Raw genomic sequence first — 19,872 nt, 5'->3', positions numbered from 1 at the left:
GATTATAACCAGGTAAAACGTTTATGTCTTAAGACCATAAGAGAGAGAGAGGAGAGAGAGAGAGAGAAAATCTAGAAAGGGAAAAGAAAACATGACTTGTTAGGCTAGTGAAATCCCTGAGGAAGAATTGACCTCAGGGGCATCCTCGACCTCCCAAAATTGTGTGCCGAATAAAGTGTGTGCATTTTCTGATAAGAGGATATAAATCTTATATCTGATTTTCAAGTGGTCCAGGTGACCCCCAAAAAGGTTTTTTTTTTTTTTCATATTTTCAGATGGCCATTTTTCGTATTGGTAATTTTCTAACATTAAGGATGGTATTGCTTTCCTTTATCTCTGATTTTATAGTCTACATTTTGGTAATACAATATGATATAATAAGCTGAATGTGGCTCCTCCCAGATTAACCTTCCAGCCTAAAGAAAAGGATCACCTATGACAAATTCTCTCAGGAAATCTTCCCAACCCTAACATGTTCAGGGCATCCTATGTCCACACTGTGTCCCAGTTTAAGTTTTAAATCTCTACATTATATCCCAGACTAAACACTGGCGGACTCTGGTGTAGACCTCTGAGAAATGAGGAGGAGCCCTGGGTTGAAGAGGGGAGGGCTTTGCAGTTTGTGGGAAATTAACCAGACAACCTTGGGGTCTCTCCCATCTAGTCTAGGTTCCTATTTCTTTGTCCCCAGTGGAGTTTTGAGGAAATAGAAAAGCACAAGCGTTTAACCTGTCATTTAAGAAATGGTCCAGACTGAACAGTATCTCCACCTACAAGGCTTATTGTATGGGTCCAAATTGTATACAAATATAAAAAACAAACAAACAAAAAACAAAGAAAACTGCCGCCCCAGCAGATGATACGACAAAGGTTGACTGCAGGGTGATTACAGAGAGATTAGGCCACTAACCAGAGGTTGGTTCACAGTAACTTGCCTTAGAAAATATCCGGGAGGTTTCAAATGGCTTTTTTGTCACAGGCAGACAAGGGGATCTGAAGAGTGGGCTCGTTTCACGTAAGAAGCTAAACATGTCCAAAGATAGATGCTTATCGTTGGCTTCCAGCCTTTTCCGGGAAGCAGCTCTGCACCGGTGGCTTGGTGGCAATGGAGGGAGCATTTCGCATTCTTACCCTACAAGGTTTTGCAAAGCTGTTCCACAGCTCTACTTAATGAGGAGCGAGCCCTCCTGGGCAGAAGGGGAGAGCCACGGGCTCCGCCTGTTCCTGGGCTGCCTGCTGAGAAGATTGGAGCACGTACCGGAACCACAGGCTTTCGTAAATGCTTCCTATCGGCAAATGAAAACGTGGCCGCCCTGTGAGCTCACCAGCATTCAGAAAGCCAGGCATCAGTGGCCACCTCCACAAACTGGCATTTTTCAGTCATTTTCTTGCTTTTATTTCTCAATTTAATCCCGTCTTTCACTGCCTCCCTGTTGCTTTTTAAAATAAACCTAACCTTTCACTCTGTTCTCTTTCCACTAATGCTAACTTAAAGAGCACAGAGAATTCTTGGTAGAAGGCCACCTCCTGAAGATATTTTATCCCCAGCTTCATCAGGGAGACTTGAGAAACCATCACTTGCCAGGAAAAAGATCTTTCAGCTTCATGTCCTTAAGACCGTCCATGGCTGTCTAGTCAATGATAAAATATTTTTGTTCTGAGCAGTGGAAACTACAGAAAGGGGTAGGTGGTAAGGATCATTGCTTTACTTCCTTTTTCACCGGGTTATTTGTAAGTTCATACCCTTCCCCAAAGCTCTATCAGAATCTCTGGAGCTAAAATAGCCTCTGTGGTTGTCACAGACACTGGGGCTATCCCGTGGGAAAAGTGGAAGCCCACCCCACCCCACCCCCGCTGCCCCCAGAGGTCTGCCTGCAGAAAAAAAGTAAAATTTCCATCAGGCCCGTTCATATGTCTACACAGCACCACCAAGAGCAGGCAGCCCAACACCGAGCTCCTAACGGTGATCTTCAGATGCTTCTACTATCCTCAAGGTGTCATCTCTTCCATTTCCAAAGAAACGTAGCCACTCCTTTTCCCTAACTGCCATCCATCAGTTACCAAATCCTCTTCATTTTCTACCTTAAATCTCTTCGGTCACAATCCCCTTCTCACTATCACCTCTGCCCCACACTAGTTTGTTAAGCGTAAGGGAATTATTCCAAGCCTGAGGATGAAGAGTTGATAGGAAATGAAACGACCAACAAGGCCAGAATGAGGATGAAGCAAGAGAGGCACCTAGGGTCCAAGATTTAAAAGGAGGCACTCACTCTCAAGATCATGCAAGTGTAGGGTCAGCTGGGAATGAATGCCTTCTTGACTGTATGCCCTCATCATCTCTCTTGCCTTCCCCTAGTCCCAACCCAATGATATGTTGCTCTATTTTAAAATATATTGTTGCCAAAATCTGTGTGTGTTCATCTAGACATTATACACACTTCTCCCCATAACACAGCATATTCATTCAGGTGATACACCCAGGCTTGGATGCTGTCACTTGGTGCCTGCATACTTGGAGGATCATGCCCATGCCTGGGGAGGATAAGAGGAACATTTAGGTTTCTTGGGTTGTCTTTTTTTTTTTTTTATGGAGGTTTTCCCTTCTGGCCTATTACCTGGTTTCATCCTCTGGTTTTATATTAAGACACCAGCATGTTTTTGTCACCATGGAATACCCTTGACACTCAGGTAATCAGCACATGGGACAATTTTCACCTGCAGCATCAAGAAGCACAGGCAGAGGATTGTGGCAATCCATGATGAAGAGCATCTTAAACAGAACTGATGTGAGCCATCGGTACTAGCTATTAATAACAACATCTCGACACCTGCCAGTGATTTGCATTTTAGATAAATTGGAGCAGAATCAAGGTTATCTCCATAACAACATTCTCACATTCTCTAGACTTCTCTAGAGTCCTAAAATGCTTTCTTCAGTAGGAAAGAGGTGGCTTTACATCTGGTCTTCCCAGCACTGTTTTTACCTTCTAAAGGCCATGTACACGTGTGGGAGGTGCTCATACCCCTTAAGTGTGTCTTGTCAGGACCAAAAGGCTGAGAATGGTGACTCTGCATGCTTGAGCTTCGTAAACCAGGAGGACCCTAGCTGTACGGTTTCTTCAGACACTGTCTCTCAAGCACCTCCTAAGGGTTCTCCTTAGAGAAGTTTTCCAGAAATAATCTGCATGTATTTGGACCTCTGTCTGTTTGAGGCCACATGGGTGGGTCCTGGAGTGCTTCACATCTCCTTCTTATTCACAAAATACATGGAGGCCCCTGACACATGACCTTTTCATCACAGTCCTTGATTAAAAGGACCTTCACCTATTGTCTTCCTCTTCTTTCCAGTGGCTTGACTTTTACCTTGTGGCTGGAATCTATCTCAGAAGATGCTGGATTTTGCTGGTCCTCTTAGATCACCTCCAGTCATCCTCAGTAACACATTCTCCCTATTACACTCAGACACAGACACACACACACACACACACACACACATGCACACTTTAATTGCTCTTTTCCTACCTTTTACAACTGTTCTGATTACAAATAGCTGTTCATTCAAAGCCATTCATCTCTCCTAAATTCCTCTAGTTGCCACTAGCTAGTCTCCCTACTTCCAGGCTAAATCACCTCTGTTCTTTACAGGAATAAACGTAGCCATGTGACATCTTGGCATGTTAGCCACAGCCATATATGTTCTCTTGGGTGTATAATGGCATAATGGAGGAGCAGTCTTCAGAGGCATATAGACTTGGGTTTTAACCCAGCTCCATCCCCAGCAAACTTCATCACCTTTGGACACCAGAATCTTCATCAATAAAAAGGAATAGCAATCTCTGCACCCTAGAGTTTTTTTAATGAAAATGAAATAACACAATACCTGGAAAGCAGATCGTACAGTGTCTGACACAGAGTAGGGTTTTAACAAAGGTTACTCCTCTCTTCGTCCCTTTGTTATCTGGGCAAGGGCATCTCAGGGTTAGGGAAGTACTGTGTGATGTTTCTCCACATGACCTTTCCTTTTGAAACACCGTTAGTACTAGCATTTTATCAGCTGGTACTCCCTTTGTTGAAAACATCAGGGTATTCTGAAAATAGATTTTGAATCCTGCTTAAATTTCTTTTCAACACAGTCCTGGGGAGGGGTGAGGAAGAAAAGGGGACACAAAATCAGTGATGAAAAAGATAACTTCACGAAAGAAAAAAGAAAGGTTGTAAGTGAGCTGTTAGCCTATCACTTTTTCTCTTCTAGTCACTTGGATTCAATTGCAGCAACACAATATAAGGTATGGGGGCTATTGCCTATCCGCCTTACTCTTACAGGCTGATCTTTCAGGAGCAGAAACAAAACACATAGCACCTTTTCTCTGTCCTTCCAGAAGTAACATTCCCCCTAAATAAATCTAATAGGACATTCCAATTATGTATCATAATGGAATTTTGTCAAATAGTATACAAATAACATTTCCCACCCACAAGATCATAAGAGAAAATAAAGCCTTTCTGTCATTAGTAAGCCCATGAGTAGATTCTGGCAGGCCCTGAAGAAAAAGAGAAGATATAACATGAACATTTCTTTCTTTTCCTACAACTCCTTTTATTTTAACTTTTATTTAAATGGTAATCCTGTTGGAAATCAGAAGAAATGTTCCTTCCCATTTTAGCACTCTCCAGGCTTGAGCCTTTAGTTTTTGTTTGTTGTTGTTAAGAGTGTTAAGTGAGTCAACTCTTATTTAGATAATGATGCCAGGGGCCAAAAGAAATTTAAGAAGTTCAAGGATAATATCTACTTGGTGACAAGACAGAGGTTTCTCTTCTCTACCTCCCAGTCATGATGCCATAGCACTCAGCCTTCTCTGTTATAGACAGGACTTCTCACATGAGTGGAAACCAAGAGCTGAATGCCTCACTCAAAGCTGCTGCTTGCAGAAAATTTATTATAACCACTTCAACACACCTCTGCAACTCACCACACACAAAAATATGACTATGGCTTTTGGAGATAGACCACATCTTTTTTTTTTTTTAAGATTTTATTTATTTATTTGACAGAGAGAGCACAAGTAGGCAGAACGGCAGGCAGAGGGAGAGGGAGAAGCAGGCTCTCTGCTGAGCAGGGAGCCCCACGTGGGGCATAGACCACATCTTTAACACAGAATTTAGTTTTGAGGGATTTTACATCTGCCTCTGAGTTGGAATTGTCCTGCCTGGAGAGCAGAGAAGGCTTTTCTTAGTGAATTAGGAACTGGGAAGCAGATATTCCACCCGTCCTCATGCTGCTTGGTGATGTGGATCAGCAGTGGCTGGCCTTTCTGACTGACATGTCCATCTCAAGTTCTGTTTCGGCACTGGGAGAGAGGACAATTGAAGACTATGGAAATGGCCTCAACCACATTAATAACTTTCCTTTTTGGCAGGGTATGTGATGTGCTGCTTTTTTCCATCTTGAGCCATGTCTTTTGTGTGGCTGATCATAGTTCCTATGAGATGCATTCACTTTAATCTACCCATTCTCCTATTTTCTCTTCCAGGTAGCTATAGATTTCACAGCCTCAAACGGGGACCCCAGGAACAGCTGTTCCCTGCACTACATCCACCCTTACCAACCCAACGAGTACCTGAAAGCCTTGGTGGCTGTGGGGGAGATCTGCCAAGACTATGACAGGTACAGGACTTCCGGTTGGCTCAGGCCTTCTCTCTCTGTGGATTCTGATGGTTCCTAGCTGATCCTTGGCAGAAAAATGGAAATTAAGTCTAGCAGCTACCCATACTGAGGCTCATGAAGGAACAGGATAAAAGCTTGCCCAAACATTTTATCCTCTCCACACCTAGAGAAGCTGAGTTCAAACACACACACACACACACACACACACACACACACACACACACACACACACACACACAATCCTTTCTCGGCTTTCTTTTCTTATTTGTCTTGCATTTTGTGAAGTTTCAGAACGTGTCTTGCTACTCAAAGTTTGGTCCGTGGACTAGCAGCATAGCACCACCCAGGAATTTAGAATCTTGAGCCCCTCTCCAGACCTAGTGAATTAAAATCTGCATGTTAACAAGATTCCTAGATGATTTGTGTGCACTTTGGAGTTTGAGAAGCACCAGTTTATTGGACCTTATTGCATCTAATCCTCACATTCCGCCTTATGGAGTAGGCACTATTTAACAGGAGAGGAAAACTGTGCAGGGAGGTTAAGCAATCTGTGCACTCACTCAGCCCAAGGCAGGATTTGAATGCAGATCTAATTCATTCCACCGCTAAAGCTCATAATCATGGTGTTTCACTGACTTCAGGGTTATTGGTAACATTAGCAGAGGGTATGAGTCTGCTCACGTGCATGTGTGTGTGTCCGTGGAAGTGTGTGTGTGTGTTTGTGTGTGTTTGTATGTGTGTATATAGAAAACATGATTTGGGGATCAGATCGATATTACATTTATTTTTTCTTGATGGTAAATATTGACCTTTCCCACCAAGAGAATTGTGATTTATGTAAATTACATTAAACTGAATTTATTTTGCCTTTTCAGTATTTCCAGGTTGAGGTGAAGTTGTTCACATGTTCAAGAAGGTTCTTTGAGGTAGAACCGATGTAACTATAAATATGGGTAAATCTCAGTTGAGTCCTTAGTGTGATTGTCAAACAAGGCTAGTTAGTAATAAGAAGCAACAAACTAACTAATCCTTTGAATCAGGAAAGTAAAGTGATTCTGTCCCCCAGTTTCAGAGAAATTGTATAGGACAGCATGATTTCTGTTCTTCCTAGTCTCATAATTAGTGGTAGTTCCATTAAAAATCAGTTGCCCCAGGCACTATAGGGAATGAGACAATCTAGTGACCACAGTGTGCAGAGAAACCAACAGGACAGGTAATAAGAAGGGTGTCATCAGTGTCCTTCGTGCTGGTGATTTTCTGGATTCGGCTTGGTCATTGCCAGTAACTCAACTGGGTATAAGGGCAGCTGGGGACTGAATGAACAGGTCCAGTAAAATGAAACAACTTTAAACACTCAGGCCCTTGCTGACACTTGCCCTCTTGTACATTTTAGAACAGAGGGCAATAGCATTTTAAATTACCTTGTCCAAGTGATACTTCTTACACTTAACCTTGAGATATTGACTACGAAGACAACTTGAATTTCAGCTCTGACTTCTTTTGGCCCAAATACATGGAGTATTCCTATAGAGGGTATATATCATATGGAGAGTTCCACCAAGGAAAGAAAAAACTGACAAATTGCATCTCCACTGCCAGAAACTTCTTTAGCCATCCTCAGGACACCAAAACAGTCATCTCTCCTTTCTAATAGGCACACAAATGATTTGTTGTACCGGTGTATACATAAGAAGCAAGAAAGAAGGGGGAGGTGGATATCTACAGGATTCTTAGTAACTTAAATCCTGACATGCTCATCGAAGAAATAAAGTAGGTAAAGCACTCGGTACAATACAATAAATAGATGCTTAACAATAATGTTGACTCTCTTCAGGGGAGAAGGCAGTGTTCTAATGCATTCCAGCGAGAGGATTGGTGGGTTGACCAGAAACTAAGCTGCCAATGCCCGGAGTCTTGGCTGTGGTTCTGCAGCAGATTTATGGGATGATCTGGAACAAGCTGCTGAACTATCCCTGTTTTCTGGTGACCTCACACGCAAGATGAAGATACTACAACCCCAGTAACCCATACATCTTTTAGAGCTATTATCCCCTTAAAACATAAAAGCCATGCAAAGGCAAAGCCCAGAGAGTGTTTTGTATTCATGCAAAAATACAGATTCAATATAAAACTAAGATCTGACACCTTAGGAGTTACATGAAGAATTATTGTAAATGATTCTTTTTAAAATTTTAATAGGATAATCCCGAAGTTATCGGCCCAACTGTCCAGGAAAATCAGGCTTCTGCAGCCCAGTGGAGCTTTATGTATACGTATACATATACGTATATGCATAAAGAAGGCAGCTCCTCATTAAAAGGGCAAATACCTAAGGAGGAAAAGGCCTGAAAAGCCCAGGCGCTCTTTTGAAAGACTCCCTGGAAGAATGTGTAATGCAAGCTGCTCACTTGAGAACTGACAAGGTTCCGCAGTTTCTCCTTTGCGTGGGTGGATAGACAATAGACAGGCAGAGTCAGGAAATTTCAAGTTGGGGCTTTGGAATTAATTTATTCTCACATCAAAGTCACTGAGGTTGATGTTCAAAAGAAACACTTGAATAAAAACTGACAGAAGGCGACGTACCCCCTCCTGCAGCGACAGAGAGGTTTTTAATCCCCATGAGCCTTAGAAATTGCTCCCAGCCTCTGACAGCCTGGGGTTTTTCTTTCTGCCTTGTACAGTCATTGCTGAGGGGTCAGTACGAGGTGATCAGTGAAGTAGAACAGCTTGCGAGGGGCATAAAGCCCTTCTCAGGGTGGCCTTGAAGGGGAAGCTTTCCCACAGATATCTAGGCCTAAGCCCAGAAGACAGTCCTGTCAGCCCGCTCTGTCTCCCTGTTTCCGTGCCTTGGAGAGAGAGAACACTGCCCATACTCTCCCCTTGGGCCCCCCAAGCATGCACACGTCTATGCATGCATGCACACACACACACACACACACACACACACACACACACACACACACACACACACACACAAGCTCATATATTCCCTGTCGGTTGTAGCACTTGCCCAACTCCTGTTCAGGCTGCTCAAGACCAAGGTGACATCCATTCCTTGGGCTCAGCAGAGATGTGGGTCTCTGACCACCTGCCGTGTCCTCCAACAAAAGGCCGGTCTCTCTGCTAATCAAGAGACTATAGATACTGAATCTATTGCTTGGAAGCATAGACTGCCATTTCATGGATGTGGCCACCCCACATCTGAGGCAGGAGTCCTCCTGCATGGTGGTGCTAGGAGGCAAAGTTAGGGCTGATGCCCCATCTGACAGGTATTGGGTTTAGAATCAGAAGATAGGTTTGTATCACAGTGCCATTCCTTCCACTCTACAAACACCAGTCGGTGGCTCTCAGCCTTGGCTGAGCACTGGAATCATTCAGGAAGTCTTAAAATATGCTGATGCCCAGGCCCCACCCCAGAGCCTGATTTAGTCTGGTATACATCCTGAGGAATCAGGATTTTTCATGGGCATTTTTCTAATGGGCATCCCAAGTTGAGATCCAGAGTTAAATCAGTTAGATGGGTCAGATGCAACTACGCAGCACCTGTTGGCTTCCGGGTGCCTCACATGGTGCCATAAAGACAGAGACAAATTAAGAGAGTGTAATTTTCCCCCAGCTGCTTCACAGTCTCAGGGAGAAAAAGCCAATTAAATAAACCACAGCCCAGCATAATCAGGGCAGCTTGCCCTGTGTAAGGACGGGGACTGCATCAAGAGAAGGAGTAACTTTCCTACGTAAGTTTCCAAGGTAGTGAAGGAAGGCCTTCTGGGGATGGCAAATTCTGGGATGTTCAGAATTCTGCTAATTCCATCCTTTGTTGTTTTTAGAACATGGATGGACTTATCTTTATTATTCTGAGTCTTTAGACCAGACCAGCCTCCTACAAAGGGCAGAGTCAATAGGGGTGATGGAAAGAGCATGGGGTCCTAGTGACAGGTAGACCCTGGGTTCAGACCCCAGCTCTGCTGCCTCTGTTCTGAGGTTTCCTTCCATTCCATGGGCCTTGATGTCCTTGATTTCAAATGGAAGATTTATCAAACTTTCCTTGCAGAGTAGTTGTAAGGATTAGATATAAAGTGGCTAGCTAGCGCATGTTCTGCCTGTGACACTCAGTAAATGATGGAGGCTATTATCTTCGATACTCTTAATTAGTTTTAAAAATAAACTGAACACAAAAGGAAAAAGGGATTACAGTGTCAGATCTAAAGGACATTTTGGACCAATAACTTTTAATTTTTAGTTTGGGCATATACTCCTAAAAAGAATTTTATAAAAATGTGTAATCTCACCCATTTTTACATTGATATCTAATGTTTTCCATCATGAGTTTAAACAATGACAAAGACCAAAAATCCTGGTGTATTGTAAATATGGACATTTAAAACTAAACTCTTACATAACTCTTGTGAATACATTTAGTAGGATCTAAATACCATAGCTCTGTGATACTCACCATCACCCATTTAAAAAATGCATGAACAAGTTCTTTAGCTGGAGTTGAGAATTTTAATTATTTCTTCGTTTTCATGAAACTGTATTTCCAGTCCCCTCCCCCAAAGAATTTCATCCTAATGTCTCTTTAAGGTTTTGGTTCAAAATCCTTTTATTGATTTCTACAATAAAAATAGGAATATAAATTTTAAAATTTCTAATTTCTAAAATTTTGTGTTGAAAAGACTCAAAAGATTTTTAAAAATCTTCTGTTTGAGTCTTTTATTACAATCATTAGTGCATAATTGATCAAAAGAACATAAATATAATTATTGCATATAAAAAATAAAAACTTTTAGTTTTTTTCCCAAGTAGTTTACATATCTATAGATAAATGCTACCTGGTACTAGAATAGAAGAGTCTAGCATCAATTCTAATCCGATTTTTTGTTTTTATCAACATAAATACTGAGAAAACTTGTTCTTATAAATAAGTATATGGTAATGAAAAGAGTTTGACTAGCAGTATTACTTATTTCTTTCTGTTTGAGGTTATATATCAAAAAAAAAAATCACATAATGGTTTATCACCAAAATGTATTTTTAATGATCTACCAGCTGATATCAGCACTTCCTACAATTTTTAAAAGCAAAAATTAGCAACTATCTGACTTGCAATAGGATTTGTTTCCTAGGTCCCTTATTTTCTACTGCAGAGTTTTTACACTCTGGAACAATGCACCATTGTGGTTAAGATTCAGAGTGTGTAAGGAGAAGGAGAACTGTGAAAGGGAAGGTGTGAATGGAGAGCAGGTCTTTCTATTACAGGTGTTCCCTGAAGATCAATTTCAACAGAGAATACATATGAAAGTAGAGAAACTGAATACTGATTTCCTTTAAAAAAAAAAAAAAAAAAAAAAAAAAAGGCCATGCTCCCTTACTCCAGAAAGGCTTTGTATTTCCATGTACTTAAGACCATTGTCTAAAAGAACAGTCTTAATTAAATGTCTAGGTGTTCCAAAATGCTGTTTTGCTCTGAGTCAGTCAGCCTCTGTTTCCTTATGGATGAGGTAATTTGTCTTTATTTTTATTACTGTCTTTCTTCATCCCAAAGTCTTCCTTAACAGGAGGGTAAAAATGGTGTTTGAAAATGAATCTTCTGTCTGGACATCATTGACCAAGGTCATTCTCTAACAAGTTCAGGAACTCATGCTCCTTACCACTGAAGACTATGGGCTCTTTTATTGTATTTTATACTGTTTTATTCCAACAGTAAGGATAAAAGATTGCCTTTATCAATGTGGTAATATTGAATTTTCCAAGTTGGCAAGTTCCACTGATCATTTTCCCAGTAGTTGCAGAGTGGCCCCTTTTCTCAGTGCTGAGTGGATTCAATCTCAAGTTCTTTGATGCTGGTGTACAAATGCTTGCTTGTGTGCTCAACCTGCCTTCTCTTGCCTCTTGCATAACACTCCGCTCTGCCTAGTTTTATTTTTAATCAGGAAGCATGGACGTTTAAATCTATTGTGCTTAGGCTTGAAAATTTTTCTTTGGTATGTTCGTTGGTTAGAGACTTTGTGGTGGCTAACTTCAGAGAGTGGATGCGCTCCTGGGTCATTAATTATTCCTCTTGTAGGTGAGGCATTTCCCCTACCTCTCTGCTCTTGAAATTCAGTTACATAACAGTGCATCATGCTCAGCAAACTTCAAATCCCCCAGGGTAGCTTAGAAGGTATAAAAAGAATATCATCAAGGCTGGAACATTGGTTTGGTGATTAGAAATGGTTGGAATATTAGATCTCACCCTTTCTAAACTCATCAAATAAAAAAGCAAAAGGTATGGAGCCTCCTAGGTTTCTGTTTTGACTTCTGAGCCATCTCCAGGTTGGAAGAACCAGGACCCATTCTCCACCCTGGAAAATTTTCTTCCAGACTTACCCTGAAAGCACCTGTGAACTCTCTCTCACAGATTCCTTTTCATACCTGCTCACGCTTGTCTCAGTTAAGGAAGAATTACTGAGGCAATGTAATTCTGTATTTCCAAGGACCAGAAGTATTTTTTTCTTAGAGCTGTGGCTAATCCTTCATAAGACATTGTGTTTTTCTATTTACCAGTATTAATACCTTTTCTACTACATGCCATGTGCAAATGCACCACAAAGCCTGTATCTCCCCAATAGTGAGGAAAAGGGAGAGCTGGTGGTTTTCTAGAGAATTTGACTAATTCCAAAAATGCTGGCTTCCTTGTATCTCCCAACCCCTACCCCAAATTTGCTCAACTTGGCTGTATTTTGGTGAAGTGTTATCAAAGCTGTCATTGGCTACTAATGACCTGTACGTCTGTCGGATGGTGATGGCTTTGGTACTTTAGTACTTCGACTTCCCTGTCAGCCTTGAGAGGTCCCCTTTGGTTGACAGAGCCATTCAGGGACAGTGAGCCCAAATCTGAATTTCCTTTTTTCCTTGACTAACTCTGCAAAGAACTGAGACATGTAGGAATTGTTCCAAGAACAAATCTCAGTTGTATTTTTAATGGGAGAGAACGTAAAAGGCAGATGGCATGAGAAGGATATGCCTCTGCCAAGAGGCATATCAACATTCAATCGATATTCAGTTCAATATTCCAGAGCCCCACTGCAACAAAGTTTTCCTAAAGAGAGTCTTACTTGTCTGGTCAGGGGGCCCCGTTACTGGAAGTTCCAGAAGGAAATTACATTTAATGCCAAATAAAATCATTGAATTATAATGGGACAACAGAAAAGGCATGGGCTTTAGAATCACACAGTCCTCCCTGGTAAACACCTTCAGCCATTTTCTTAGCCTTTCTGAGACTTAGTTTATATATCTATAAGCAGGAATAATAAGTAGGTGGAACTTCAAGGGTTGCGTGAGAATTAAATAAAAATGTGCATTGCCTAACATCATGCCCGGCACATTGTATGTGCCAATTAAAGTTAATTCTTCTCCCCATCATCTCACCTATAGTACAGTAAAGTTGGAGTTAATATAACATACATAAATGAATAAATTAAGAGAGAAATTTCAATATGCATAAGAGAAACCAAGCCATGATTCAATTCATGAGTTGTCTAGTCATTAAATATTTATTGTGCCCATACTCTATGGCAAATACGCTGAAAAGAGGGTCAAGGGGCAATTTGGGACAGAGAGGCAGTGGAGATGGAAAGATATTAATGCAGAAAAAAACAAAACCAGTATCCCTTTGCATTCAGGAAATAAGAAAAGACATGTAAACAGTTTATATTGTTTGTATGAGTTAAAATAATGGATGCAATGAGTCCTGTAGATGGAACCAAGCGCTGACAGTTAGCCAGCCTTCCAAGCTTCCCATTGATTTTTAATATCTCTTCGGATTTAGACTCATCTGGATTTGAATCCTGGCTTTAACTAGCAGCCTGATCTTGGATAAGTCACTTTACCTCCCAAGATATTTCCCCACCTGGGAAATGGGAATAATGGTCTCTCCCTACAAAGATTTTAAAAGATAATATATATGAAAAACCCTAATAGTCAACCATTGGAGTTACATAATTCATGACCACTTTTCAAAGACAGAAAACTGGGGTAGGGGAAGTGAGGCAATCCTGGGCCATTTTATTCCTTAGTATCAAATCTAGCAGAAAGTTATGGGAAGAAATTGCAGACTAATGACTATAAAGCACTTTGGGGATTCCTTCTTGATTTTAATTACCCATGCTACTGCTATCCCCTGTTACCACAGATAATCAAGAAGCATGAGTCAGCATTTTGACATAGTGACATTCCTAGTGAGGTAATGCAGGTTCATGTTTTTCTTCCTCATTAGATGAACAATTGAAGCAACTTCTTTTTTTTTTTTCCAGTGACAAAATGTTCCCAGCCTTTGGGTTTGGTGCCAGGATACCCCCAGAGTACACGGTAAGTGAGTAGAGAACCTTTGCTGTAGCCAAAGGATGACTTGGGTTTCCCTCATAGGAGTTCACTCTTTTGGCCCTTGATAAAATTATGTAAGTAGAGCCCCAAAACTCAGAAATGGTCTTCAGAACCAGTGGGATTAGCTCACTGGAGCCTATCTTTTGATGAAATTCAATCTCCTGTATTCTGGATGGGTCTTCTCAGACCCAAATGAGGGGTACCATTGTTGAGCTTCTTAATAGATACGGTGAGAGACTGAGAAAACACTCAGGAAGTTGATCTCCACTGGCTCAGAACCTATCTATCCAGGTATCCCCCAGAGAAAGGTCCTACTGACAATGCCAATGGTGGAAGTTCATGACAGGGATATCTACAGACTCCTCATTCCAAGTCTCTGAGCCCCAGGCCTATGGGGAGAGACACAGTGAAGTCCTGAAGGAGAATCACTCTGGCTTCGAGTATTGGGAAACTGAAAGGTTTCTGTGAAAACACTGGAGTCCTATTTGATACTGATTTCTCATGAACAAGGAAGGCAAAGATTGTGAAGAGAGATTTGCACTGCAGTGGAGCTGAGGCATTGTGCTGTGGTATACCAGATGCTTCTGTGGGACACTCTCCACAGAGAACTCTGCTCCCACAGGTAGAAGGGCCTTGGAGAGACAGCAAGGTCCCTACCCCAGCCTCACCAATTCCTCTGAGGTACAAGCTAAGTGGAAGCAATACTGCTCAGTCATCAGTTTCTCTTTTACTGATTGAGTAAAATGCAGGAGAAAAATGCTGACGTTTGCTCCCACACCAGAGCTGTCAGACCGAGGGCTTTCCTCTCCTGTGTCCTTTTTGAAAAAGGGGAATCCATATCCCTGTTACTGCTGGAGTGAGCAGTGGATAGAGTGGCATGTCTCTCTGACCTGTCCTCTTTCTTGTTTGCCTTATGTCCCACACTGCCTTCCCTGCCCGGCATGGCTACAGAATTTTAGAAGCATTTGTTGGAAATTGAGCACATGGGGGGGAAGAACACAGAACAGGAGCTGCTGACTGGTGGCCTGTAGACATTATTCAGGCCACAAGTGTATTATATCTGACACACATTTTTTTTAAGAATTATACAATTTCATATACAATGTCACACTTCTTGCTTCTCCAGAAAAACTAAAAGACCTGGCAACACTAAGATTAAAAGATTAGACATGCAAGAATTAACCAGAACTGAGGAGATGCAGTCCCCTTTAGATGGGGTATCAATTCCAGAATGTGGGCAAATGGGTGCCAACCTTCTTCCCAGAGCTGCTGAGCTTTGAGAATGAAATGCACCTCAAAAACCACCAGTCCATGGGGCGCCTGAGTGGCTCAGTCAGTTAAGCATCTACCTCTTGATTTCAGCTCGGGTCATGATGTCAGAGTCATGAGATCGAGCCCTGTGTAGGGCTCCGCACTCAGCAGGGAGTCTGCTTGAGATTCTCTCTCTCCCTCTCCCTCTGCCCCCACCCTCCCCATCTCTCTCTCTCTCTCTCTCTCTCTCAAATAAATAAATAAATCTTTAAAAAAAACAGAAACATAGAAACAACCACCAGTCCAACTACCCAAAGATGCTTGAGCATTCTCCACCCCATCCCCACCAGGTAATCTTCTGGTCTCAGCTTGGCCCAACAGGACAAAGATCAGAGGTGTGCAGTACACTTGTTTCATGCCCTCCTTATCTCATCTGTGACATCTGCCTGGCCCCCCTCCTGGAGTAACTCATCCTTCTTGCTGTTTTCTGAAGTCCTCATGCTGACCTGATCCCTTGGCTCCATGCTGCCTGTCAGCTAACTTATTCTTCCTGCTGTCTTAACAGGCATCCCTCCCATATCCTCATTGCTGTTCTTGAAAAGTCATGCAAATGCCCCTTTTCCATGTCTAATTTCCCCTCTGCCCTGACAGGCACTGATGGTCTCAGCCTGTCGGATGCCCCCAGAGGGTTTATCACAATTGACTTCTTTAGGATAAGATCTCAGAGTTTGCCTTGAAACTGAGCCACAAGCACCTCTGTCTTAGTTTGCACTCTCTCGGGAATAGACCTTGAGACAAGGATTTGGATGCAAGTTATTTATTTGAGAGGTGGAGGAAACCTCAACAGAGGGTGGGGACACGGGGAAGTCAACATAGGGTATGCTAACAAGCCAGTTACCACTGTGGGCACTGAAACTTAATTCTGCTGGGGGCCTCAGGGAGATAGTGTAGAGCATGCACAGACCCCAAGAGATAAGACAGCTGGGGTATTGATACACCATATCCTGTCATCCAGTGAGTGATTAGGGGCTGCTCCCCAGGGACATGAGTTTCCCAACACTTACAGCTAGGCAGGCAAAGCAGGCTCTGGAGGCCTGAGAAAGTCTTAAAGTCAATAAAGCAAGTAAGATGGTTGGAAGTCAGCTGACTTGCCTGGAAGTGCTCAGGGCAAGGAAATGTGGGGTAGGGCACCAACACTAAGAAAAGAGGGGTCTTTTAACACAATGACCTATCTTCTAACCCCCAAAAGAGTCAGTGCTTAGAAATAGCCTTTGAAATGGAAGTCTGTATAATTTTCTGTATAATTCCAGATGATCCAATAAAAATGTCCAGATGTCAGAACATCCCTCTTGTTTTATCAGGTTTTAGAAACAAAAAAGTAAACAATATCCTTTTTGACCTTATGCATAGGTCCTGCCAGGTAGAGGAAATTGTGTTGGAAGAGTAAAAGGTGTATTACTTTATTACTTTTCCAAGAGTAGAGTCTATTTTAACCTGTGTATATGTGAAAATCCTTCTGCCCTGTATGTCTGCATATCATGTTAGAATGATTCTTAAATGTCAACAGCTTAGCTGGAGCCTTCATAACCATCACCATGTTGGGCAGACAGCTTGCGTTATTGGGCTATCATTGTTTTTATCACTGGGTCCAAATAGAGCTCAGCCAAATCTAAGCCTCCAGGCTGTGGCCAGTTCTATCTGGAAGCTATTTGGAGTTACATTTTTCAGAAATCTTTTCTTCGATTTCTTTTTTATTTGCCTTATTCTCCTCTCCTGCCAGCATTTATCTGATTCTAGAAAGTCTTCCTGTCACCTGAACTCCACAGGGAGCTTAGAATTCACCCTCCATCTCAGATTGATTGTGTAAAGGCTTAAAATGGTTCCTGCTGCTTAACACATAATGAATGTAATGGGCATCTGTTTGCAAACTCTAAACCCCAGTGCCTCCTTACTGGATTAAAGTTATAATTCTCTTTTCTTCCTTTTTTAAATTTTAATTGGTGTCTAGGTCTCTCACGACTTTGCAATCAACTTTAATGAAGACAACCCAGAATGTGCAGGTAAATCACACATAAAAGCAAGCTGAGGTCTCACCGCCCTTCCGTGGGTACCTTTCCCATTTTAGTCTCTCTGCTCTGAAGCAGCATCTCAGTTAGCCACAGTCATCTGTCCACAGCAGAGAAGTAGGCTTTCTGGATCCAAATAAACCATGCTACTCCAAAGGCAATGGAGAGCCATAACAGAGCAGAAAAGTAGCTATAAAAGACAGAATGCAGAAGAGGTCTTGAGCTTACAGCAAGAGTATTGATACCAATTCTGGATTTCTCTGGCCAAAAAACGTGGGGAAGAAATATACCTGATGGGCAGTGATTAGCTACCTCTCTTTCCGCTTTCTAAATTTTCATTATGTATTTATTTATCACAACTTCCTCTCTGTGAAGGAATAAGGAAGGGGGAAACATGGAAAGCATTTGACACTTTCCACATGCTAGCAAAGGATGTGACTTCAAACAAGTAGCTTTATGCTTTTGTGCCAGAAAGAGCCTTCTCAAAGGCTTTGGTCGGTGTTGCATTATTTCCAGCTAGAAATTCTTCGACATATTTCATCAAATAATGATGATGAAGCGATGTACACATGACTCCTACAGGTGGCCCAGGGTGGTATATACTAGAGGAGACTCAGCAGGTGGTGTGAAAACTAGAGAAGCATGAAAGCTGACTTGCCTAGTGGCTGAGAGCACAGCCCTTAGATAGAGCCAGACAAGACCTGGGCATGAATCTTGAGACTACAACTCACTTGCTGTGTGACCTGAGGCAGATCATTTAACCTCTCTGAGCCTCAGTTTCTTCACCTATAAAAGGGTATAACATCTATCTCGTTATGTTATGAGGATCTAATGAAATCATATGTGTAAAGTGGGACATTTGGGAAAAGTTCGTGTAAATGGTTGCTTTTGACTTGAGCTTTTAAAGAGAATGATTGCAGCGGGAGTGTAGGCAACACCAGGGATGTAGTATTTTCTTTTTTACCTTTAGGATGTAAATGTGATGTTGATAAGGACTATTGGGGGCAACTGAATGCTTTATTTCTGTGTGTGTTTGATTACACCTATATTTGAGGGGACTACTGAATTACTGATCTTTGCCGATTTCACCTTAGGAATTCAAGGAGTTGTGGAGGCCTATCAGAGCTGTCTTCCTAAGCTCCAGCTTTACGGTCCTACTAACATCGCCCCCATCATTCAGAAGGTTGCCAAGTCAGCATCAGAGGAGACTAACACCAAGGAGGCATCGGTAAGGAGAGGGCTGGTCCTCCTGCTAATGGGCGTTTACCTGGATATTGGCCCTAGCACCCATCCCACTCTGACAATAAATCCAAACATTCCTACCTGTGTGAGTTTGGACAAATGCCTTAACCTTCCCCTATCCTCAGTCTCCTCATCTGAAAAATGGAGATAATCATACCCAACTCTGCTGGGTTATTGTGAGGCTTAGCAAGGCCACATCTCAAATGTCTGCCACATTACCTGAACACAGGAGACACTCAACAATGGAAGCTACTGTAGTCACCAGAGTATGGGTCATACCCACCTCATGTTCTTGGGGAAGAAAAAACTGTCCAAAAATAAGCTTCCTTTCCAATGTACCCATACTACAGATGAAAGCAAAGCAAAACAGAAGTAAAACAATGGATGAATCTGTCTCCCGGTGGTCAAATGCGACAACACAAAACACCATGGCAAAGATTTGTTTCACATTCTGTTCTTGGTTTTCTTAAGAAAAATGCAAACCAAAAAAAAAAAAAAAGAAAGAAAAAGAAAAATGCAAACCAAGGCAAAAAGACCAAACAGAGTTTGTTTTTTTCCCCTAAAATTTTAGAGTTAAATATATTACCATAATAACTTTTCTGTATATCATTTTTAATGATATCAATATAGTCCTTTTCTAGCTTTCTTAATTTTTTTTCAGATTTAGTAGAATATTACCGATGTCTGAAATTGTCTCTAATTTTATCCTGGGTTCCAAGATACTGAATTTGCATGAAGAAGATTATATATGTCTCCCTTATCTGCTGACATGAACTCATCCAAGCTATTTGCACTGTACCCAGGTTTTCAGCCGTCCTCATATTAGAATGGATGGAGGACCATGTTCATATCTGATGTCAAACTCTTGTGTACTGGGGCACGTTCCCTCTCAATTATCCAAGGACATTGACCCAGCAGTTATGTTCACCTTCTCTCCTTATCATCTGTTTCCCCTTCCTACTGAAGACTCATTCCCATTAGCAAATAAAAAAGGCTTTAATACCTATGAATTAAAATCTCTCCCTTGATACTACTTAACCCTTTAGCTACTGTCCCTTACTTTACTGTCCTTCAAAGCACAAGGAAAGTCTCCCTCACTGTCTCCATCCACCCATACCAGTCAGACTTTCCTCCCCAACATTTGTCTGAAAATTATACTTCTCAGAGTCAATGACACCTCCATCTTGCCAAATGCACAGAGGCCATGGAGCAAATTTGAATCCTCACAGATGCAAGATTTAGAAATAAGGGTTGAACAGGATCAGTATTCCATTTTATGTTTTT

General features: G+C 41.8%; 1 protein-coding gene across 8 annotated transcripts in view; it reads left to right on the top strand.

Moving 5' to 3' along the window:
- CPNE4 (copine 4) overlaps window positions 1–19,872 on the top strand; it is a 499,753-nt gene that overhangs the window by 467,575 nt on the left and 12,306 nt on the right. For all 8 annotated transcript variants that reach the window (XM_027586338.2, XM_027586332.2, XM_027586339.2 and 5 more), the window contains 4 exons: window positions 5,532–5,665; window positions 13,960–14,014; window positions 17,289–17,340; window positions 18,441–18,574. In XM_027586338.2, the coding sequence (XP_027442139.1) occupies window positions 5,532–5,665; window positions 13,960–14,014; window positions 17,289–17,340; window positions 18,441–18,574 (375 nt within the window). The remainder of the gene's footprint in view (window positions 1–5,531; window positions 5,666–13,959; window positions 14,015–17,288; window positions 17,341–18,440; window positions 18,575–19,872) is intronic.

The sequence above is a fragment of the Zalophus californianus genome, chromosome 1 (genome assembly GCF_009762305.2).
Source record: "Zalophus californianus isolate mZalCal1 chromosome 1, mZalCal1.pri.v2, whole genome shotgun sequence".
In the NCBI taxonomy this organism is placed as follows: Eukaryota; Metazoa; Chordata; class Mammalia; order Carnivora; family Otariidae; genus Zalophus; species Zalophus californianus.
Note: the sequence above shows the minus strand (reverse complement) of the source record. Positions and strands in the feature narration are given on the sequence as shown.